The sequence below is a fragment of the Doryrhamphus excisus genome, chromosome 10 (genome assembly GCF_030265055.1).
Source record: "Doryrhamphus excisus isolate RoL2022-K1 chromosome 10, RoL_Dexc_1.0, whole genome shotgun sequence".
NCBI classification, from domain to species: Eukaryota; Metazoa; Chordata; class Actinopteri; order Syngnathiformes; family Syngnathidae; genus Doryrhamphus; species Doryrhamphus excisus.
Window position 1 is genome coordinate 7,445,225 of NC_080475.1, and position 24,765 is coordinate 7,469,989.

Consider the following 24,765-nt stretch of genomic DNA (forward strand, 5'->3'; position numbering starts at 1 on the left):
CGAATTGCAATGACATATATCCACCACAAGAGGGTGCTACTCACAGGCGCATCTGTCATGCAATAAACATCATCTGTTATTCTCTGCTCGTTTGTGCTCATGTGAAGACGTTCTCCATCGCCGAGGTGTGGTGGGAGAGGCGCTGGCCGAGATCAAATATTAGTCCTTTTATTTGATGAAATGATGGACAATTTTCAATTACTCAACCAAAGTTCTAAACCCACGTTGGCTATTGACAGCTTCTTCAAATGAGCACAAACGAACTGCGAATAACATATGCAAATGATATGGTGACGTCATCTAGCAACTTCGAGGACAGCCAATAGCTACTTTTCTTACTGAAATGTTAGCAACAGTGCTCTGGTCTAAGAGCTCACCTGCTGCTGACGCCGAAGCAATCAGACCGCTTCTCTCCCACCTCTTCTTCCGGGAGTCGGACTCCAACCACGGCACACGAATAACACACAACAAGAAGGACGTGTCAGCGGGCCGGGGGGGCTGAAAGTGAAAGCTGCAGAAATGTCTTTCAAAGTTCGCTTCACCTCTCCTGCCCAAGAAAGTGTCCACACCTGAATGAAAGACACGTCTAATGGTGAGCTGTGTTTAAGACTAACGTGTAACATTCATACTTTACTAACTTGCTGTGCTAAAATGGATGGTTTAGCATGACTGAAATGTCGTCCAGTAAGGTTCATGTGGTGTAACATTTATACTTTACTAACTTGCTGTGCTAAAATGAATAGTTAAGCATGGCTGAAATGTGTTTCAATGACGTTCAGGTGGTGTAACATTTATACTTTACTAACTTGCTGTGTTAAAATGGATGGTTTAGCATGACTGAAATGTCGTCCAGTAAGGTTCATGTGGTGTAACATTTATACTTTACTAACTTGCTGTGCTAAAATGGATGGTTTAGCATGACTGAAATGTCGTCCAGTAAGGTTCATGTGGTGTAACATTTATACTTTACTAACTTGCTGTGTTAAAATGGATGGTTTAGCATGACTGAAATGTCGTCCAGTAAGGTTCATGTGGTGTAACATTTATACTTAAAAACTTTCTGCGTTAAAATGAATAGTTTAGCTTGGCTGAAATGTGTTTCAATGACGTTCAGGTGGTGTAACATTCATACTTTACTAACTTGCTGTGCTAAAATGAGTGGTTTAGCATGGTTGAAATGTCAGCTAGATCTGAAAGTGGAGTGATGTCTTGTTGAAATGTTTTTGCTTTATAACGCTGGACACATTTAGTGTGTTTGTACAACACGTTTGCATGAAAACGTGTTCTTTGCATAAGCCCCCACAGCCAGGACAGCGTTGAAGATTTCCTTTAACTTGAATGACCCTGCTGTCTGGGTCATCATTCACCATTGAGGGTGGAAATGAAGGTTTGGACTTCTGGGGTAGACAAACCTATGTCTGATCCCTTCATCCTGTGATTGCATCCAGCTTGTCCTTTGACTGTTTTTCTTGTTGCATTGCATAACAAGGTGCGATGAGTCGGGTTGGGTACTGTTTACATATTACCCGATACCGCTGCTTAAATGATACCCAAAATTAAAAGGAAAACCTTCCTTCTTTTTTTTGACTAACACCTTGTGGCACGCGATTTCAACAGAGGAGTCATTTTACACCTCAATAAAAGAGGGTATAAATTGACCAAAATGAAATCCACAAGTTGTCATTATCATCACAGCAATACAAAACCCAAACTGCTTGCGTTGGAATTGAGCACTGCTGTTGGTGTGTTAAGGTCAGACATACAGTTAAAGAAACAGTCAGCATTCTGCAGTCACAAGACTTTACTTTACACAATATCACCCTCAAGCACTTGAACACCCAAATGAGGCGCTGTTAGCTACTTTGTTAGCTACTCCATAGGGTTATTTTCATTTACGTTGATACCAGTACCATATGACAGACATTTGGTACGCATCCCTACCAAACAGACCCAAGTAGCTTACATTGCAACAAACCATGTGCTTGCGTAGTATTTAACAGTAAGGTTAACAGTAGAGTAGAGTAGTAGTGTATTGTTGCAATACATTAGAGCTGCAACACTTAATCCATGTTTAATTGATCACTCTGCTGTCTTATTGTTTTTTACTTTGGAAACGTTAATGCTAGGTGTAGCGTTCCTTTCTATTTTGCTCTGTCAGATCAATGCACCCAGGAAGGAAGTTCCAAAATACTCCAAGTATGACATGTTGGCATGGATGTACCTGCTCCTACGTGCTGACAGCATGGATAGATGACCTTGTCGGAGCGTTTTGGAGTTCTTTGAATAGCCGTCTTTCTCGGCCCAGTAGGTGTGTTCCTTAATGTGCATTCATTAGCTACTATATTTTTGTGTTTTTGTGCAATAACAATAAAGGAAGTCAGACAACATCTGAAGAATAAAAGAAGGCTTTTAAGAAAAGCTCTTCAAAGGCCTCCAACACCACAAAATTAGCAGAAGAGCAACAAACATGGGACTTTGAAAGGGAGAAGGTTTTCTTCTCCCATGATGGTTCTGATGGCTTCCAATATTACTGGCATGACAAGGACATCCCACCTGAAGTTTTTTACACGTCACAGTGGAGGGGGCATCCATCATGATCTTTCAATGGAACAATGGAGCTTCAGGTCATTCAAGGGTGTCAAACGGCAGCCGGCTATGTGGAGATGTTGCAGGGGGCATCCCTCATGACTGAATGCAATTTTCCCCATGGGGATGAATAAAGTACCTACCTACCTACCTGAAGACCATTCTGCGTCTTCCCCTCATCTAAATCCAATGGAGAACATTTGGGGACAGATTTAGAAAAATGGACGTGGGTTCCAGACAGTGGATGCCCTCCTAAAGCCTTTTTCTGTTGTTTGCCTTTTGTGTTTTGAAAGAACATGGATCGTTCAAGCATGGACTTTATTCCTGACTCCCTGTCAACTCGGGTGGTGATAGAGTATCCGCGTGGACTTTTGCTCTAGAGGTCAGTTGACAAAATGCTTGAGCTCATGTTTGTTTGACAGTGCGGTTAGAAAAAGGAATCAGTGTGGGGTTGTTGGCTATGCATGAGCATTGGTATATTTAGATCATGTTGGAGTGTTCTAATATGGCAACATTTCATTCCGCTACGTCCCATTTACAACAACACACGGGTGGCTTATTTAAAAGTCAGGCTCCAGTGATTCCATGGATGGTTAAATGTGGAATTGCACAGCTGGGATTTCTAGCCAAACCGGTTTGTGTGGTTTGAGGATGAAGACGATGAGAGATGTTGGTTCTCCGATGCCTTTGGAAAGTTTCTGTATGTGGTGCAATGTAATGATGCCCTCCTTCCACATCTTACACCCCGCTATCGTCTCCCCTCGCTCAATGCCTTGTATATTTATCTTGGTGCCTTCAAGGCCTGGATGATGGCAATGGAGTTGGATTGAAAATAACTTTCCCACAGGCTGTGCACATATGCTTTTATGTGTTGTTTTAGGCCTTTTACGATGCACTCTGATGTGGTGGCCATGTCTTTTATGCTGCATTGGCACAGCGGAAAAAAGAAAAAGCATGATGATGTCATTGTTCACTCGGTCCAGAGATGCTGGAGATGGACTTTCTGACAGATATCCCATATACTGATACAAATATACCTGTATGATAGCGATATTGGCGGACAAAATATCGACATTTACCTTAAGCACGATATCAAAACAACCATATCGTTGATTTTGATAAATGGCCTGGATTTGAGCTGTATCTCCTTCATGCCTGCATGAGGGGGTAGGCTGATTGAGGGGGTAGTCACATTGGCAGATGCCAGTGATGATATCAGTCTGTCGATATTACCGGCTATCCCTATCTTGGTCAATTAATAACAAAATTCCAAAAATATAACGGATATCCTTTTTTTTTTTTCTGAAGGCATGGTTTATTAATAACACGTCTTTTACACTGACAAAGTACAATAATTGTTGATTTGGTGTGTGTTTGTGTGTGTGTGTATATATATATATATATATATATATATATATATATATATATATATATATATATATATATATATATATATATATATATATATATATATATATATATATATATATATATATATATATATAATATACTGTATATATATACTGAATATATGCATGTGAAAAACTGTTGAACAAGCCTGAATAGTGCTTGAATTTGCCTGTTGTAGAAATGCCCCAAAGGAGCATGGAGAGTCCCAACCATCAGCGACCTCATGAGGGCTGGCAGCCGCCGTGGGTCACTCGCGTGGCCGGTAGTCCCACCTCCTCAGGGGCGGAGTCAGACAGCGAGTGCAGCAGCACAGATAGCGAGAGGGTGAGCGAGATGAAGACGCATCAGCAACTTCACTTCTTCATTTGCTCTCAGGCCATTGATTCCTCCAATGATTCTTTCTCCTTTGGTAGTAAGAGCAAGTGAAAACAGCAGCTGGTATCTAAAGTAACGTAAGTAAGTAATGATGGTTGGCTCTGCGTGTTCTCCATCAGTCCTGCATGAAGAAGACAGAGGTGGCCTCAATGAGGCTCCTGTCCTCACCGTCCAAGCTCCAGAAGAGAATCGCAGAGCTCGACCAGCATAAGGAAGAACTGAAGATTGAAGTAAGAAAACAAACAAAAAACATCATTAACAGCTACAGCTGTAGACAACTTCCTCATGTTTTTTTTAACCCAAGGCTACTAATGGCAATAGCTAAATTTCACATTTCATGAGTATCAGCAGTCTGGTTCTGTCGCTGCTGTGTTGGGCAATATACATGTTCATTGATGACCGCGTCTGCTCGTAGTTGCAGCTGGAGATCGCCCTGCTGCAAGGGGAGTTGCAGACGGAGAAGACACAGCTGCTCAAACACAAGCAGAAGCTACAAGAACTGCAACAGCAAGCCCAGTTGAGACTCGTAGATGGGCAGAGAGTAAGAAACATCAGCACTTCCTGTAGATGTGATCTACATGTCCCGGGATGTACTGTGACGCACTCAGTAATGATCCACTCACATAAACACTAGATTGTATCAATGATGAGTGGATTCCCCACACAATGTCTGTTCACACAAGGAGGGAGGGGAGGGGAGGGGAGGGGAGAGGAGATAACTATCTTGTTAGCACACACAGAGTCGCTCAGACCAGCTTTCTGTTTCCCAGCAGGAGAGGGACCGTCTGGAGGAGGAGAGAGTACGGGTGGAGGAGCTGAGGAGGAAGTGCGAGGAATGGGAGAAGCTGATCCCAAGTCAGCCAGAGAACCAGAAGGAGCGTCTGAGGCTCCAGATGCAGCGTGTGAGTGTGTGACATCAACCTTCTTCCTATACGCACCACTGGCACAACATGCTTGTTTACCACAGTGGGACCTCGCTGACTTTGTCATTCTGAATGTTGGGTGTGTGATCTAAGATGAATCCACAAGCCATGCCGAGAGTAGACCTTCTAGGGCTAGTCCACATAATACACTCCTGATTAAAATCTATATTTTATCTAGCTTAAGTGGGGCTGCACGGTAGCCGAGTGGTTAATTGAGAGTCCAGGGTTGTATCCGACTTGCAGCATTATTAAAATGACTCTATGTGACTGCCAACATTTACTAAGATGTGAGGCAAATATTCAACATCGGCTGGCAGCTACTGCTAGCATGCAAGCTACCTGTTGGAGAATCTTCAAGCTAGACACGCTACGTGTTGATGATCAACAACTAGTGTTTTGAAGACAAGACATAAATATTGTAATCATAAGAGTGCAAGATTGTTACGTGACCCTTGAAAAAGTTAGCAGGAACGTGGGACAAAAACCAGCTAGAAATTGGAATGAGATTAAACGTGAGCGATCACAGGCTGGCATAGATAGACTTAGCATGTGACAAGTTGTCGTCAATGGACTACACGTTTTGCACACTACGTGTCATTTGCATGGTAGGCAGTAAGGAACAAAGCCAACGTCAACACAAGATGGGCTACATACTTTAATTAGCTCACTCATAGGCAGGTACCAATGGGGAAATTTCAGTGCTTTTTTTTTTATCAAAATAAAGCACGGTGAAACATGGTTATGATGGTTTCTTTTGTTTTCAAACTAATTGTGGTCAATATGCGCCTATATAATAAGCTATACTGTACAGGTAACTGCAATATAGCATATCTATTAAGTATCTATTCACACAACATATTGACATCGTTTTCCAGTGAAAACAATTAATGGCACAACTACATTTTATTTCCATTTTGGAGGGGTTGAGTTTAACCAAATTCACTAATGTTTTCTGGAAATAAATAGCTAACTCCATTTTTGAATTTTGAAGCTCTGCTTGGCTTCATACTCGTGAAGAATATTACATGTCATCTAAAAGGCCACCCTGTGAGGCCCTGTGGTGCCAACCAAGTGTTTTCCTTATCACTCTCAAGTCGTGCAAGTGCAAACCCTTCCTAGCTAACGTGTCTCCACTTTGCAAGCAGCAGAACAAGTGAAACTGGATGTCTGTCAGGTTGTTGGACTGTATGTGCTGATTTGTCCCACGGCCCCCTTACACACACACACACACACACACACACAGCACGTAAAGTGACATGACCTAAAGCGACATCTCCCACTTTTGCAATCACAATGCTTCTGTGTCGCCGTGTGTGTTTGGATGTTTTGTGTTTTTTAGAAAGGTGGGCTGAGAACCGGGTTGGTGGCATTGCGTCGGTAAAGGATGTGTCGCAAGTGTAAAACGGCAAGACTGTACACGTGCACTCTTTTACTGTACTCTACATCAAATGCCGGGAATCTGTTCTTGCTCTGGGCCTTCATATATATGTATATATATTGTGTGTGTGTGTGTGGAGTGCATTCGGAAAGTATTCACAGCGCCTCTTTCCATATTGGTTTGTCACAGCCTTATTCCAAAATGGATTACATTTATATTTTTCTCAAAAGTTCTACACACAACATCCCATAGTAACAATCTGAAAAAAACATTTTTTTTTTATTGTAACTACACAATCTTTGTTTTGTTTGTTCTCTGTGTTTTTTTTAGACATTGATGGGCGTATCCTTACTCAAATTTTTTTAGCATTTGCTGGCGGTCGTGAAGCAGGGCTGTACTGTAAAGCAACTTTAATGACGGATGACAAACTCGTCACACAAGTGTAAAACCTGAACATACACAGGAAGTAGGCCTGTCACAATAACAATTTGTTCTAGACGAAAGTTGTCCTACAAATGATAAACGATATCATTGTCGATACCATTTTGAAAGCATTTTTTTCATGATTAATGTATGGCATAATAACTCCAGCACACCGCATCAAAAGCAATAAACTTTCTGTTCTTTAAAGGAGGGCTATTTAATAATGTCATTTGAATGGAATTATAATAAAATACAGAAATACAAAGAGACCCCAATGAAAATGTAATGGACTGTTGCTTTTACCAAAAATTGCATGTGACTAAAAATTGCAATCAATCCCGATGTATAATTTTTAATCTCTGTCACTTTTGGATTTGTGTTTATTACCCCAAAAACGCAGAGATGACCTGGAAATAATATATATATATATTTTGTTTACTATTGAAGGGGGAAAATATATACACACATACATACATTACACAACACTTTTTCACACCACTGTACGTTACTGCTGAGGATGAGGCGCCTTCTTTAAGGAGAGTTTGGATGTGAGGGCACATAGTTTGGTGTTCTAGCAGGATGAGCAGCCAGCCTGGTGTCTTCCGCCGCTGATGAAGGATGGTCATCTACTCGGATGAATTTCGTCATATTTGTAGTTATCTGCTTTAGACTTGACGGACACGCACATCCGATGGGTGTCGTCCAGCGTTTTGGCTACGTTAGCTGCCGTTTGACTGGTCACATCGTGAGCCCGGAAAACTCACCATGCTTCAAGCTACCCCGGCCAGATATTTTTCATGGCATGTTTTGCAGGGTACAAAAATGACATCACTCACGCAAACGACAGGGAAGCCCCACAAGGCAGAAATGATGGTTTTGGGTTTAGCTCGCCTGCACAGTGTGAAGGAAAGAAAAGGCTCCACACTGCAATAGTACGAGTCACAGCTGATCTGCTTTTGTGATCGCAAATAATGGGTGTGTTCTTGACCCAGGACAAAGAGGCCATGGAGGTGGCCATTCGAGCCTTTGAGGACTGGGAATTTCAGGTTCTGGAGCAAGAGAGTGGCATGGACGACGGGGGCGAGGATGAAGAGAGAAGAACGTTCTTGACAAAGGAGATCTCCTGCCAGCATCATGCTGTCAAAGCAGCGCAGGTAAAGGACGTAATAGTTTCTGTTTGCGTCTCTTTGCTTCATCTAATACTGCAAAGCAGCGTAGAAGACAGTAGACACCTTTGGAAGCTCATCTAAATGCTTCCAGAAGCTTCTCCAGGTAGGGACCTGGCTATGAGAGCATGACGTGTGTTCTGATGGAAAGACATTCTCACAAGAGCAGGGACAGAAAGTAAATGTGAAGCATGAGGAGGAGTCATGAAGAGAGGGATTGTTCCCCAATGATGCTGGCAGACTCGGCAGACCTTGCACCATGTCAGACACTGGACTGAGGCTGACCTTGCTTTTCATTGTGGACGTGTTCTAACGTGAATTTAATCTTTTTGAATCATTACTTTTGAACGGCCTGGGTTTGCTTATTCACTGTAGAAAAGCTGATTGGTCAAACTTGCAGCTCCCACGTCTGTAACTGACGGATGGATAGCTGGCGAAACTCCAGGTTGCATTTTAAGATGTGAAGCGGAGCCTGAACACACGGCAGGCTCATCTAGCTCGGGGCGAGTCGGAGGCAGTATCCTGCATGAGGAAGGAAGTTATTCCCTCATGACATCAAGACTTCCAAAGTGTTGGAGAGCCTCTTCTCTCAAATTTACAGAGAAGTGAAATAGGCTGTTCGTCAGCTGATCAGAAGTTCAAGAGCACAGCCTTAAAGCTGAATCTTTGTTTCCTTTTTACAAGTACAATTCTGCTATTTACTTTTCAGGAGCGAGTCCAGCTGTTGGAGAAGCAGCTGAAGGACATGGAAGGTGAGAAAGAGCGAGAGCTGGACGCCCTGATGAAGGAGAAGCGAGACCTTGTGCATTCTTCCCACACGGTGAGGACTAATTCTCCACAGTTACTCACAATCACTCAGACCGCAGGTTGTTCAAGGAATGACGTGTGGGAGGAAAAGGCCAATTAGCAGGGAGGGGAGGGAGTTTGGGTGAGAGAACACAACCTGTCTGAAAGGGAGGAGGAGGAAGAGGAGGGAGTACCATGACTCGCCTTGCAACTTTGCGTAGCGCGAGGATGTGCGAGTGGCAGCGAGGACAGGTCATATGAGGCGTCCTTTGCGGTGAGAGGTAAGCAAATGAACTGGCGCTGACGGCTGATGGGCCGACTCACGCTTTCGCCCAACGAGCTGCAGAGCCATGGTGTGTCTTACCACCTCATGACAGGATTGTGCTTTTGGCGCTAGCACGTCTGCTGACGTCTGTTGTCTTTGGGTGTTTTGACAAGGCTGGCGTTGTAAGGCCACAGGCAACATGTTTGACTCCTTGTAAACGCTCACATTCCCCTGCAGGCTCGCTGATGGATGACTGCATGTCATGTGTTTGAGTCAAGCATGGGAGGCTGGGCTCACGTTGGACAAACTAGCCTAATGTTGATTTTCAAAAACCAACTACAGTTGTCCTTCCCTTGTGGCTCAGATATTGCTCCCTTTCTCTTAGTGTTTCAAAGAACAAATGATTGCTGTTTTGTGGTTGAATACGGCCCATAATTAGTACAAACTGGCACTCATGCCCAGGTAAGACGAGCAGGAGTTTAATGTATGTCTTAAATGGCTTATTTACTGGTACTAATTGTACTATATTGGCTAATAAGAATTTCAAGCTGTGATTGCAATACACTGATGGGACAATAGCCCCCACAGGAAATACACTGTCCCACTGTCCAGACAAATGTGCTAATGTGTGAGTCTGTTATCCTATATATGTCTGTTCCATATTCTGCTTGGTCTGGAACCAACTGCGATAAACGATGGATGTACTCTTGCTTTCTTTTTCTTCTTTCTCAGCAGGCCTTAGTGTGTTTTGTCTTCATTACTATTTGCACATGTCCTGTTGTAGTCAACTGGTAGTGCTGAAACCTTCAGTGATCTTTCGTTTGAGGTGATGAATTGGTTCCAGACCCGACTGTGATTAGTGACTCTCTGCGACAGTAGGATTCAGTATTAATAAATCGAACATTTTTGTAGTTGTTGCATAAATATCCTTTTTAACATTACAAAGGTGGCCTTTCTTTGATTCTCAGAGCCATGCCATGTCTCCCTACTGTGTGTGATGTGTGTGTGTGTGTGTGTGTGATGTGTGTGTGTCTCTAGTATGGAGGGTGGGAGGGAGGGGCTTTCTTAGTAATTGTTTTTCCTTTTAATTGTGGTAATTGTTTTTAATTCTGTAAAGCACTTTGTGTTGCTTGTCTTTGCAGGAAAAGTGCTCTACAAATAAAGTTGATTTCATTTGATTTGATTTGACAAGAGCTGTAGACATGAAATAACAGCTCCATAGTCACTCTCAGACTCTGTCATTCTTTTACACCTCATTGCGCAGCACTTGGGTGCAGATGACCGGATCTCTGCAGGGACAGAAGAGACTACCGCCACTCATAGTATACAGCAAGCTAGCGAGCTAACTAGTTGGTCTCCAATTGATTTATTCAAAGAGGGTGGGCAAGAAGGACAAAGTAAGAAGGCAAAAACTTGTCACCAAAGACCACAATAATGTTTGGCCTACTGGCTCTTTAAACAAAAAAATGTCAAGCTAAAATTCCAAATGTTGCCCCGCAGGTTATTCCAGAGAACAAGGTATTTGCCAACTGGTCAGACGTTACGAGCTCCGCCCCCGGTATGATGTCCCTTTCATCATTTGCCATTGACAAGCCTCCTCAGGTGTGCAGCTGCGTCCGACACCACACTTTGGATGGCCTGTTTTTACCGGAGGTTAGATGTTGACTGCATTTTGTCTCCATGTAGGACCCATGCAAGGACTCTGGCAGTCTGCCGGGGAGGCGCAGCTCTCATCGCAGCAGCAAACTGAAGGATAGGCCGCTCTCAGCTCAGGGTGAGCTGTCACCTGGCCTCGCTTGAACGTTACAATGGCCGCTTGTTTGTCTTGACTGTTTATTCTCTTCCATTCAGCCAAATCTAGGGCGTGTTGATAGAAAGTCGTCAGCTTGCGGACGTAGTTGTAGTTGTGCTGGTGAAAAGGCGGATTGACCTGCACAGACCAGATGAGCCAGAAAAACTCTTGTATGCTTTAGCCTGGCCTCACACGCTGGACTCTATCATTCATCAACCAACCAGAGTCTTAGTTGTTAGTTCTTCTTCATCTTTAGGCATTTGGGACAAGTGTATGATCTCAACTTTGTGGGAGCAGTTGGCGGAAGGTGCTCTTCTGCTCCCACTGCACATAAAGGCGTGCTTGGACGGGTTTGGTCTGGAGGACCATTAAACAGCAGATATCCAGTCGAAAGTCCTCCCAGAACATCAGGTTCCTGAGCCCTGCCGCCCCTCCCATCGAACGCCGAATTGTTCTCTGCTTCTTCTCCCAGGCTTGGTGAGGACGCTCCCAGGAAGTGGCAATCCTGCCTCGGAGGCTTTCACCTCCCCTCAGAGACACAACAACGGGCACGTCGGCGGCCGCAGACCTGACGCCGCCAACGGCTGTGAGCGCCTCACGCCGAGCAACAGCATGCCCTGCTCTCGCGCTGCCAGGTCAGCTCGCTCTGCGCTTTGGACATTAACTTGACTCCGATTTTTTATGTATTTATTCATTTTTTAAGTGCATGCACTCAGTAAAACAAGATCTATTCAACTCAACATTTCCATCAAGCTTATCCAACTGATTCTAAACTGAAAGGTTTTTTTTGTTTTTTACCTTTTGAGGACTTGGTGTAAAAATCGACATAGGAATCCATTTGGAGGCCAGCAAGTGAAAGGTTTTGCGTGTTGTTAACTCTTGCAGTCCGTGTCTGATGGATCTGGTGGAGATTGAGAGGAAGCTGCGGGAAGCCAAAGCAGAGCGAGAGAGGCTGCTCAGAGAACGGGTGAGTGGTACGGCAGAAAATGTAAGACTTTAGGTGTTTGAAAGGCTCATTTCCCATGACGTGCACACAGGAAGAGCGAAAGCGACTGTTGCTGGAGGAAAGAGGACGGCAGGAACTGGACTCCCCCAAACCAGAGCCAGCAGAACCACAAGAGAACCAGCTCAGCACCCCACTCAACTCCCCCGAGGTATCTTAGTTGACTAGCATGCTCTACATTGCCAAATACTGAGATGCCAAGCGGAGAATCTAACCCAGGTCTTCCTGACTGTGTGGCCAACATGCTAACCATTTTTATAAGGTGCACACAGAGCAACAAACAACTTCAGGCTGTCTCCTTCCGCCTCCGTTTTTTTCCACGCCATGAGGCGTTCAGGAGCATTCATAATTGTGTTAAGCGATAATTGTTTTTTATTTTTATTCAGGTACCCCCTATGGCAATCGGCATACCCCTGGGGGGATTGGGTTTGTATCCCACTTTGGGAACCTCTGCTGCAAACTGAATTGAAAATGTGTGACGTCACGCCATTTAGTTTTGCACGTTAAAGAATTGCAGACATACAGTCAATACGATGGCTCTTCCTAAACGTCTTGTCAAAGCATCTTTCTGCTGGAAAATGTTTGACCTGTGAGATGGTGCCCTCTGCTGCATTCATAGCTGCAGCCCTCTGCAGATGGCACCATCTTTGGTGGCATCACCATCATTAATGTCCATTGTCCACAATCTTTGTGTGAGACATGAGAACGTCTTTCTCTTTTCTGTGCCTTCTTCTTTCTCTTTGGGCTTTTCCCTCCAGGGGTCGCCACAGCAAACCAATCTCCTCCATCCAACCCTGCCTCTGCATCTGTTTTTCTCACTACTACCACCCTCATCCTTCACTACATCCATAAACCTCCGCTTTGGTCTTCCTTTTGCCTGTTTGTATCTATATCTAGGGTATAGGTTTCCCCCATTCCAAAAACATGTTAGCTTGATTGGCCACTCCAAATTGTCCATAGGTATGAATGTGGGCGGGAATGGTTGTCAATATGTGCCCTGGGATTGGCTGGCCAACAGTCCAGGGTGGACCCCGCCTCTCCCCGAGACAGTCGGGATAGGCTCCAGCACCCCCACCCTAGTCAGGATAAGCGGTATAGAAAATGGATGGATGGAAGTATCTTTAGAATCCACAGAGAAGACGTGTGTTCATGTCTCACAAAAATGTCAAAAAGTGCACTTTCCCTTTCAAACAGCATACGTTTTTAACGTATTTTAACGTATTTACGCCTGACATAATGTGTCTATGCAGCACAGCTTCCCGCTCTTCTTCTCGCCACACTTTGACCTCCGCACCCATGTAGAGTCCCTGGGCCACAGCGTCTCCGGCTGCACCGACCTGCGTCTTACACCTCGGCGCTGCGCAGGCTTCCTAACCAAGCGTGGAGGCAGAGTGAAGACCTGGAAGAAGAGGTGGTTCCTGTTTGACGTGGACCACAGGCGGCTGGCCTACTACACAGGTCGAGTTGGCCACCTCACAGACCTCACCAAACAAAATTCATCACTCCTCTGGTAACAACTCATAAAAGGTGTCTAGGCTGCTCATCTACATCTTACATCTATCCGTCACTGCTCACGAGACATTTTCTCATATACCAACTACTAGTTTTTGAGCCTGGATTATCCAGGCAGGTCCATGCAACTTCAAACAAGCATCTGTGTGTGCACTGATGATGCTTACGTGTGCTTCGTTCACCAGTTGCTGTTTGTTGCTTAAAATGACAAGAATACATTCAATATGCAGAAATATACAAGTATTGAAACTTTCAGGATGACTAATAAGGAATATACAATGTTAGGGACTGGGAGAGGGCTGATGTCCAACCTAAAGTAGGCTTTGAGGTTTGGCCCCATGACTGAGTTTGACACCCCTGGGATAGACGAAGCAGCAGTCAGTAGACATATAATAAGTAGAATAATAATCAATATGTTTTTCTGCAGACTGTGATGAGAGGAAGCTGAAGGGCGTCATCTACTTCCAAGCCATAGAAGAAGTTTACTATGACCATCTCCGCACAGCCACTTCGGTGAGTCCAGTGTCATGTGACCAAACATCACGTTCCATATTTCTTGGGTAAAAAGGAAGCGGGTGTCGCTGTGCTCATGGCCACTAGGTGGGGCTCATAGTCCAGGATGTTTTTCTCAGAACCCTTTCTCAGTCTTTCAAATACTTTTGTCTTTGTTTAATAGTCCATCTAAAGCAGTGGAGCTTGTTTTTTTCATTAAAAAATAAACAGAATTGATTGAGATGCATTTTTGATAATAATAATGATAATAATACATTTTATTTGTTGGCGGCTTTCAGAACACCCAAGGTCCCCTTACATGCAAAAACAGACTCAATATAGGATACAATACAATAAAATAATTAAACAATCCAATCCATTTGATTTATATAGCACGATTTCAACAAACACGTTTCAAAAGTGCTGCACAGCAAGATAAAAATCCAGAAGCACTCTACCCTATTGACGTGTCCGTGGTGTAAAGACTGGCAGAGCAATGCAATATCCGTCCGTGTGGCAAAACGTAGCTGATTGCTTCGTTCCGTTCCTCCAATAGACTTAGTGATGCTCGTGAGAGGTCGTGGGGACGTTTTGTAACATTTTTGGTTAGTGGCGTTCTGCAAGATTTTTCCAATGTAAAAAAAACATGTCATGGCTCATAAAAGGTTGAAAAACACTGTTCTAATGTAACACTAAGGCAAGATAGGATGTCACGTTTTATTTCTTCTTCACAGTCGCCTCGACCCACTCTGACGTTTTGCGTCAAGACATACGACCGCCTCTTCTTCCTGGTGGCGTCCAATCCCATTTCTATGAGGATCTGGATGGACGTCATCGTCACGGCAACAGATGAGCACAGTCGTTATTGACCAGGTGTGCCCAAGTGAAGAGGGTCACACTGTTACCCGGTGTGCTCACTCACCCTGGTGGCCCCAGGCAGGCATTGCAAGTACAGCAACACTAGAGGACCAGTTACCCCTGTGCTCACCCCTGGTGGCCCCAGTCAGGCATTAAGTACGGCAGCACTACAGGACCAGTCATATCATGCAGATGGCAATAATGGCATGTTTTCTTTGTTTGGTCCTAGATTATGTAAATAGTACAGTGTACTACATAAAATTTTTACAAGATTATTTTTACCTAGAAGTGTGCAAATGGGGCTATGGAGTCATACACTGTAATGGACACACTATTAAACTTATGTACAAAAAATACAAGAAAAATGACTTCCACTTTTGTGATTGATAAGAAAGGTAAAAAGAAAACATGTATTTTAACATGCATTATTTGAACATCCACTATATATTAAGAAAATACTAATAATATATGTACATTAAAAAATGCATGTCGTCAAGTGAGAAACAAATGCCTCTTTTTTATTTTATCTTTTCTATCAAAATAAATTAAAGCCGATAGGGGCACATTTCTGCTTCTCTGAAAGAAATGAAAACATTCCCTTCCTAGTTGTTTCTTTATGGGGAAACCCATCCGATATAAATATTGTGCTGTTATTTCTGTCATTGCAACGTCCGCTTCAGTTAATTTCAGGATGTGTCTTTCAAAAAGGATGTTGAAACATTAGTCCATGAATGCACAATTTCCTCTTTCCTCTGGCTACTCAAAACCAAAAAACCTTCCCTTTTAAATTTGATGAGAAAACCTTTATAATACAATATTTGATTTTATGGTATCACAGTTGAAGAACCTTTTGATCAGATGTGTGCTTTAACGTAGGGGTGTCTTTAGAATATTCCACCATTAAATTTGGAGGAGAACATGGGGAGAACATGCAAACTCCACACAGAGATGCCCAAGCGGAGATTCCAACCCAGGTCTTTCCATCTCCTGACTGTGTGGCCTACATGCTAACCACATCCTCCACCGTGCTCAGCAGTAATTTTTACAAGAATAAAGTCCAAATATTGTAATTTTTAATGAGCATCACCTCATATGAGCAAAAATAACATTTTACAAGCATAGAGTTGGAATTTTTTTAAAGTTGTCATGTAAACATAAAAAAAATAGCCCGTGGAAGAAGTTTTAGGCTGCAACGAATTATTTTAATAACTGATTACTCGATCGATTTTTTTTCCATTTATTGACGAACACACGTTTAATTTCCACCTACATCTGTTTTCAGAAATAGATTTGAACTGACAGAACAAACTGCACAAACATCAAGTGGCGTTTGAAAAATCTGTTGAAATAAAGTGAAATAATCAAACATGTCAATGTCATCGAGTCAGTAACACAGTAAATGTACACAAAAAGACATTCATGATCATTTCCGTCAATCTGTTGCTCGTTGTTTCAATGAATGGAGGCCAGAGATGGACTAATATTAACATATATAAAAAAAAAACCTCAATTACCACAATTGTTTTTAATTGGGTAATCGATTAACTATGGATTAGTTGATTCATTTTTACAGCTCTAAAAAGGTAAAAGGAAAATAAAGTGAAAAGTTTTATAAACAGTCATCAAGTGCCATTTTAGTAGCAAAGAGTTGAACTCAATTTAAATAAAAATGTATTTTTAAAGTTGTGATATTATGGAAATGAAACCAAACAAAATAAAGTTGTCATTTTTGGGAAAATTTGGTTACAGAAAAAGTTATAAGAATAAAGTAATAATATGAGAAGGAAAATTTATGAAGATTGTTTAGGAAATTTGAAATCTTTGGAACGGGGAAAAAGAAGAGCAAAGAGTGAAGTTGGTGTTATGCTTTTTTACCTAAATGACAAAGGTGAGATGCGCTTTGGACACCCCTGGATTACATACAGCCTTTCAGTTTCCACAGAGAAGTAAAGACACACGAAACCATGATGACTGACGCCTTACACAAACGACAGAGGCTCACTGACGCTCTCTGAAGTGAAGAACGCGCACGCAAGCTGAAAGAGCACAGTCCATTTTTCAAGGTAAGAAATCCATCTTTTCATTCATGGAAAATGTCGTCTTTCTTTTTGGGCTGAATTGAAATAGTTTTGCTGACCTCATGTGACTTTTGAGTTCTATAGAGAATTGTTGAAAGTATTTGTCATCCCGAGTGTAATACTCCTGTGTGTAAATGTTATCATTACGTTATAGTTCGCAATTGATCAAGTGCTGCTTGTGAACTTTCAAAGAACTTTCTTTGAAAGTATTACACTTGCACTTTGCAGGGTAATTTTTTCCTGTTATAAAATAACAGTAAAATGCCTTTTTTATTTGCTATGACTGCCAACCATGCATTATTTTTGTTCAAGTAGGAGAGAAAAGAAAATGACACACGTTGCTGTGACGCTTTTACTGCTTGGCTGCCTCTTTGAAGGTATGTTGTGTTTTGGTTCTTTTCAATCTTCTTTGTCTATTTTTATTTGTTTATTTTTCAATTGTCCAAATGTTCTCAAATGATCTTATTATATTAAGGTACATGTAATAAGCCTTAAGTAATAATTAACATTAATAAGTCGTATTATATTAAGTTTTAATATTAGGTGCATTTAGCATTTATAAGGCAATATGAGCATTATATTTCAATAAGCCTTTAATGAGGGTGCATTGAAGGATTTATTTCCTATCCAGATTGACATTCTTGACATTAATTCACATCTTTTCCACAGCTTAAATATAAAAACTTCCTCGCTGCTGCTTACGTGTGAACGTCCATGCGGTTTTACTAGTAGTTGTATGTGCCTCACGGCTTCCGTCCGTATTCAATACAAAAGGCCAAATAATGACAGCATATGAGGTGAAGTTGAACATTAACAAAACGCCGCTTGCATCGTATTTTACTGATACCCACAAACGCATCGCGATGATTCTCGATTTCACCCGTCAATTGCATCCATAAATTAAATCAAGCTTTTAAAATTAACATTTATATAGCATTATTAATGCTAATGTGCATTTAATAATCTTAATATTATTCAATTTAATTACTACTTATTATGGCTTACTGCAAGCACCTTAATATAAAGCATTACCATTATATTTATTATCCTTGTTTTTTCTCGCCAGGCAGTCTGTGCCAGGAGTGGGCCGCCATCATGCCGTCCAGCGTGGAGGGTCTAGGTGGCTCCTGTGTGAGGATCCCGTGCAGGTTCACCATGGCCTCTGGATTTGAGGCTTACCTGGATGACACCTGTAGAGCCATATGGAGAAGAGGTCGCTTCTTCAAGACTGAGGTTTTCGACTCCAGTCGGACTGGCGAGAGCACCAGTTTGAACCTCCTGCAGGGAAACCTAACCGGCAGTTTGAAGGTACGGTTGATAAGCTGAAAATGAGTGCAGACCTCCAACAAGACCAAGTATAAGTCTGCAATATTTTTGGGAATAGTGAAAAGTAGGGCCGCACAATAATAATTGTGACAATATGAGGGAATTATGATGTCATACCGATATATCCAATAACATCAAAGAAATAGCTCAGATAACTCCTAATTAAAAAATGAGGCGAGATTAGCAGTAGTCTACTATGCATGTAAGCAAATCAAGCACTTTAGCACACCAGCTGCTCTGAGCGTGTTGGGCGACAGCAGGTGGGGTGGAAATCTCTGGCCACCTCACGATTCCATGCCATCACGATTCAGAGGCCTGTGATGTCATGATAAAAAGATTATCGATGCACCTTTTTTGTCATCAATAGTTGGTCATTTGTTTAATGCATAATTTTTCTATACATTTATTTGTACTCGGAGTACTACGAAAACGAAGCATATTTTGAAATTTTCCGCAATTAAAACAGATGAATTTACTTCTACTCTGTTTTCATAGTTGGAAGGTTGGTGAGGGTGGGGTTGAACTCGGGTCTGCGCGCTAATCTCTCGGCCGCCGTGCAGCTGACACCCATATTATCTTTTAAAATATAGCGGATCAGCAGCTGATCCCTTCCTGAAGATGGGACCGGAACATCCCTTCAAACTTATACATATACGTACATACATACATACGTATATATACTTATACATATAAAATCTGTTATTGGTACCATATCGGTCTTGAGAAGCAGAAAGTTATCGCTGGTGTTGGTTTGGGAAAAATATCGATGTCCATTTAAATCTAAATATCTGGAGTGAACGTTTGTCTACCAGGATCAGGACTGCACCACCATCCTGCACAACATGCAGTCAGACAAAGACAGCGACTCCTATTACTTCAGGCTGGACTGTGACAACGCGCTCAAGTTCAACTTTGGCAGCAGGGTGCTTTTATACATCCAAGGTGGTCCTTGCATCGTGCTCTTTGGTGAGCTGCTAATGTTGCGTCGCATCGCGTAATTGCGTCTCCTTTTCCCTCCACGCCTCTGCACCCCAGCAGATTCTGCCCTCATGCCTGCCGTCAAAGCAGACCGCACGGAGGTGGAGGAAGGCGACACTCTGAAGCTGGTGTGTTCAGCTCCAGCTCCATGTCCCATGCTGCCGCCTGTTCTGACGTGGGCGCCGGCACTGGGCTTCTTTCAGGAGATGTTGGAAGAATCACGTGTGACCTTAGCAATGGAGGTGAGCGCCTCTTACCTCCACAACATGATGAAGGTCACCTGCACGGCGCTCCACAGGAGACAAGGAGTACATGACGACCTTCATGCTGAAAACAGCTTGACCCTTCATGTTGCTTGTGAGTCTCTTCTTCTTGATTTTCTTCACTGGATGCAATCATTTGGAGTGCATGAGAAAGTGAAAGGCCATATACACACATACATACATACATACATACACACACACACACACATACTACCCCCATATTGGTTGGGTATTTTCCTAGAAGTTTATGATGATGAAGTATTGTTGTGCAGAGAGTTCTGTGGTTGGGTTACATGAGGAAATAAAATTACTGCAGAGAGGAAGTTGCTTTGAATGTTGCGTTCGAAAGTCAACATCCACACTGACCACTGACTATCAACTGTCTTCAGTGCCAACTGCCATTGTCGCTTGCTACTGACTGCAAAATTGTTCTTTAGACACTCCAAAGAACACCTCAGTCAGCTTTGAGGGCCCCGTGACAGAGGGCAGTTCCGTCACGCTGACCTGCAACACGGACGCCAATCCAGCTGCGGACAGCTACACCTGGTATCAAGTCGACCAGGCTCAGGTGACCCCGGTGGGATTTGCAAAACGACTGTCCATCACAGTCACAGAGGCCACAAACACCTTTTACTGCAGAGCCCGAAACAGATATGGATCCCAGAACTCATCCAGCACACGGATAGACGTGCATTGTAAGTCCAAGTCGTGCACATCAATGACCTCCACCAAACAATCCTCATTGTCAAACATTATACAAGAGAACCGGGGCAGGTTCTGTGGAAGCCACCTGAAATAAATGTCGATTTTGTGATCGGGCCCCCTGTGAAAAGTGCAGTTTTTTGCCCTGATGGGGGAATGGAGGTGTGAGCTGAAGAAACAGCCCAAAGTCAACAGAAAAGTGCAGTTTAGATATCATAATTGTTACTTCTCAGGGCAGTTTTATAAAATAATTATGACTTTTCACAATTTGGACTTTTTATCTCATATTGGACTTTTATGTCATAATTGTCTCATCTCATCATGATTTTTTTTTTACTTATCACAATTTTGACTTTTTTAGCTTACAATTTTTACTTTTTTTAGCTTACAATTATGACTTTTTTCTCGTATTTATAACTTTTTATGTCAATATTGGCTAGCTGAAATTATGTCTTACAATTCTGCCTTTATCTCATAGATTTGACTTTTTATCTCATAATTGTGTCTGTTTTTCCCGACTGTCCGACAGTCCCTCCCAAGGAAACGGCGGTCATCGTGGAACCTGCGGGTTTGATAGTGGAGGGTGCCTCGGTGGTCCTGCTGTGTCAAAGCCGGGCCAAACCTCCCGTGTCCAACTACATGTGGTCCAAAGACGGCCAAGAGCACAGCGAGACGGGAGCGGTGTTGCTGATGGAACGTGTGGAGGCGAGGCACAGTGGCGACTATCGCTGTAAAGCCTCCAACATGCTGGGAGAGGAAAGCTCAACCGCCGTTCATCTGGATGTCCAATGTAAGCGGATGTGACATCATCACCGTACTGCCACAGCGGCTTCTTTCACTGTGTTGACAGCTCCAGTGGATATGCGACCCACTGTCATGTCGTGTGACAAACTCGGTCTGGACTGTCACTCTAGCAAGTCATGTGTCTGTCTTGTTTTGTGTGTACATCTCTCTTTGCTTCGATGTCATTTCCAGAAGCAGAAAGCAACAAATCTGTCTGTTTGCTGATGTCATTGCAATTCATGTCAACCAATCAGAATAATCAATCATTCATTCCTTTTTTTACCGCACACCATTAACCTTACTATTGGAAAAAAAAAACATTTTTTATTTTAAATACACATTTTCCCAAAATAAAATGTAAATATAAAAAATATATACTATAAAACACAAATTCAAAAAAAATGTTCTCACATGATCAGATTTTTTGAGCTGCCAGTTTTTCCTGCCTGAATCAAATTATATTTTGGTTTGGTTTTGGTTTCAAATGATGGTTCACCTGGTCTCCTGGACACACAGTATGTCTACCTTCCTCCTCTACATCATGTCAACCAGGTCTCCACCTTTTCCTGTCATATTTCCAACATTCAAAGTCCCTACTCTTAGTTGTAGTTTCTTGGAGCTCCTCTTCTCCCTCTTCTTACGGACACATCTTCCTCCTCTCCTCCTTTGACCAACAGTAACCCGATTTCCACCGGCACCTTGTAGGTGCACAGCAGCGATGGCGTTGTTGTTAACCCGGGCCTGGACTGATCCGGTATGGAAGTGGCATTGTTGATTGGAATAGTTGGTTTGGCAAACTTTGAATTGAATTGAAAGGTTGAATAACTTCCAAATATCTTCCAAAACAAGTCCATAGACGACCAGAAAAGCTTTGATTATTTTCTAAGGAAGTTAACCGGATCACCTTTGTTTCTTTCAGATCCACCACGGAACACCTCAGTGACATTCCACCCGTCTGGCCCGGTTCCAGATGGCAGCACAGTGACTTTAAGGTGCGCAAGCATGGCAAATCCGGCAGAGGCGGACGTCACGTGGTACAGGCTGGCCGCGGGCAAGCGTGAGGCGATTGGCGCGGGGCAGGAGATCTCCTTCAATGTGAGCAAACTGTCAGAAGATCAGTTTTACTGTCAAGCCGCCAACATCCATGGGCTTGACTCCTCAGAGCCCGTCAGCATTGATGTCACATGTGAGCTGTTTTTATCTTTTAAAGTCGGCATCATTTAAGACAAATATTCTGGCACATTCAAACGACCTCTGCTCCTCAGTCCGTCCAGAGATCCTGGCCTCATCCCACTGTGAAGACGTCTCCTCCCAGACACGATGCTCCTGTGACAGTCGGGCGAACCCGCCACCGGCGATGTATTGGGAATTATCCGGAGCGACTGTCAATCATTCTGCCATCACAGAGGTGCCCCTCGAGGGCCTGACAACGAGGAGCATTGTCACCCTCTTCATTCCGGACCAGGACCAAGATGAATACGTGTTGTCGCTCGTGTGCTTCAGCGTCAACCCTCTTGGCTTGGACAGCTTGGTCTTTAACATGTCTTCCACTGGCATTGAAAAAGGTCTCTTGGGTTTTTTTCCCCTCATAATGATCCCTTTCAATCATTTCTGATGCACATCTTTGGACTTTTCAGGTCAGTACAGTCTGTCGGTTCTGGTTGGCTCCGCTGTAGGAGTTTTAGCGATGCTGTTCTTGAGTCTGCTGCTGCTCTTGTACATTTGCAGGTGAGGGATTTTGTGACTGCAAATGCGATGTGCCCTGTGCCAAGGATTGGCAATTCGACCGGTTAGTTTTAACACAGATTTCGCTTAACAAAAGAGCCTCGGTGTTAGTAGTATGCAAAAGAACCATACGCCGCCTCAACAGCCTTTATTATTTGTACTGTACAGACTGAACTTAAAACTGAAACCAGGAAAATGCAACAAAATTGAGAGCATGCAAGCATATTCAAGAGTCAAATGCTAACTGTAACATTGTCTTATGTTAATGCTGTTTTGGTGCTATACAGGAAAACAAAAGGCAGCTTTCCGCCCAGTGTGGGACAAGCAGACAACGCCTCCCACTATCTGGTGACAAATGAGGTGCGTCAGTGTTGTGGTGTTCATTTAAGGTTCCTGGGTGCATTATCCGTTCCTTTTGAAACAAATTGTTGTTTTTGTCATCCACAGAGCAACTCGGCGCATGTGAACGCCATTTACACCAACCAGGCAGCGCCTGTCGAGGAGGACCAGCTTCACTACGCCGACGTCAACTTAGCCAAACTGCAGGCAAAGTCAGTCACTGAGTCTGAGATCCGAGGTCTCTCCTCCATGACGGGCGAGTATGCCGAAATCCGACTGCGCTCAACGGGAAATGATGGAGAGGTAGTGAACACTCATGCAGGGCAGAAGGAGATGAATGGCAGCGCAGCGAACGTGGAGGCCCCGGCCTCACTAGAGTGAATGTGAGAGACAATGGCAGCTTCAGCTGCAGACGCCGTGAACAGGAAAGTCTCCTTCCTGTTTTTCAATTTTTCCTTTCTTTTTACTGAAATTAAAGTAATATTTATCAACTGTACTCTACTCTCTATTTTTTAAATTGGTCTCTTCAACAAATAGATTGAGCCTTGTGAATTCTGCCGAGCAACAACTGGCCAATCAAACAAGTCACGACCAGGAAAACGTATCATGAGCTTTGCTCTTTTTTTCTGAAACTTAATTGAATTTGTGATGTTTTATTACATCTTTAGAATTGTGTAGCATTTTTGTTGTCCAAAAATGTCAGATGATGACGGCTGAAGTGAGTGTGAAGAACAACAGCTTAATCACGGCACCCAGCAAGACACTAAATACGATGCAAAAGACAACAGCGGTGAATCTTTATTCCAATCAAGTCCTGATAACAATTCCTCTGCTTCATCAACCTTGTTGTCAGGAGAGACTTGCACAGAAGATATTGAAAACAAGATTTTGGATGATGTTGTTTTCACAGCAGAGGACTTGAAGATATGCTGCCTCTTGAAGAAGAGCGTTGTGCAGAGGTTTGTCATTTGTCCCGTACAGAAGCAAAATGTGCTCACATCTCTGACAAAATGACAGGATTTCCACATACAGTGTCACCCACCCAAGTTATTGTTATTAATCTTTTCCAACGTGTGTGTGTGGAAAACGTGGTTGTATGAAAACTGAACAGATTTTTAAGAAAAATGTAAATCCAATTTAAATAAATTCCAATAAATTCCAGCCACTGAAAATACAAAACACATTTTGTGAATAATCATAGTTGCGCACACAGAAAACAAAGTGAAATACTTTCATTCAAACAGCAAATGAAATAGGATAAATTAACAATTTTTAAAGAGTCTTGTTGGCAAAGACGGCAACGCGCAGAGAAGTAGAAAAAGCGAGAGTCACACTGACACCACCTTTTTGTTTTAGTACGAATTATTTCCTGTATTCACCACTTGCTACTTTCATGGTGGGCCACTTTGATGAATGATACAATACAGGGCAAAATGTCATTTTTCAAAATGATCATTACAGGATATTTACAGGATTATTGTGTAAATGAAGTATTGATTGAATGTTTACTGTATGATATAAGATTGCTGATTTGTTTGTTACGCACATTGTTGTACATTAACTGGAACACTGTATAAGATTCATTCATTCATTCATTCATTT

At 42.8% G+C, this 24,765-nt stretch overlaps 1 protein-coding gene across 10 annotated transcripts; it reads left to right on the forward strand.

Moving 5' to 3' along the window:
• The first annotated feature begins 351 nt into the window (after positions 1-351).
• Positions 352-24,621, forward strand: phldb3 (pleckstrin homology-like domain, family B, member 3). Of its 10 annotated transcripts, none has more exons than XM_058085282.1 (15): positions 352-592; positions 4,175-4,320; positions 4,491-4,601; positions 4,787-4,912; positions 5,142-5,273; positions 8,088-8,249; positions 8,971-9,081; positions 10,813-10,914; positions 10,999-11,086; positions 11,577-11,739; positions 11,990-12,071; positions 12,142-12,258; positions 13,358-13,565; positions 14,047-14,132; positions 14,846-16,820. In XM_058085282.1, the coding sequence occupies exons 1-15, from the start codon at positions 574-576 to the stop codon at positions 14,978-14,980; spliced, it is 1,788 nt and encodes a 595-aa protein (XP_057941265.1). In that variant the 5' UTR covers positions 352-573; the 3' UTR covers positions 14,981-16,820. The 10 variants fall into 10 exon arrangements, 8 of the variants coding, with proteins under 8 accessions (XP_057941265.1, XP_057941261.1, XP_057941258.1 ...); XM_058085278.1 differs by lacking the exons at positions 352-592; positions 4,175-4,320; positions 4,491-4,601; ... (8 more) ...; positions 12,142-12,258; positions 14,846-16,820 and adding exons at positions 16,903-17,032; positions 17,363-17,424; positions 18,114-18,355; ... (8 more) ...; positions 23,112-23,184; positions 23,272-24,621 and having other exon boundaries at positions 13,503-13,565; XR_009131891.1 differs by lacking the exons at positions 352-592; positions 4,175-4,320; positions 4,491-4,601; ... (8 more) ...; positions 12,142-12,258; positions 14,846-16,820 and adding exons at positions 16,903-17,032; positions 17,363-17,424; positions 18,114-18,355; ... (7 more) ...; positions 23,112-23,184; positions 23,272-23,290 and having other exon boundaries at positions 13,503-13,565.
• Positions 24,622-24,765: the final 144 nt, after the last annotated feature.

What these genes read in the sequence shown, in the direction of transcription:
- phldb3 (XM_058085275.1), top strand. Translation starts at nt 17,376, where the DNA reads ATGACACACGTTGCTGTGACGCTTTTACTGCTTGGCTGCCTCTTTGAA. An exon ending in CGTCAGCATTGATGTCACAT is followed by an intron (nt 22,286 to 22,364) that starts GTGAGCTGTTTT and finishes TCTGCTCCTCAG; the next exon opens with TCCGTCCAGAGATCCTGGCC. An exon ending in ACTATCTGGTGACAAATGAG is followed by an intron (nt 23,185 to 23,271) that starts GTGCGTCAGTGT and finishes TGTCATCCACAG; the next exon opens with AGCAACTCGGCGCATGTGAA.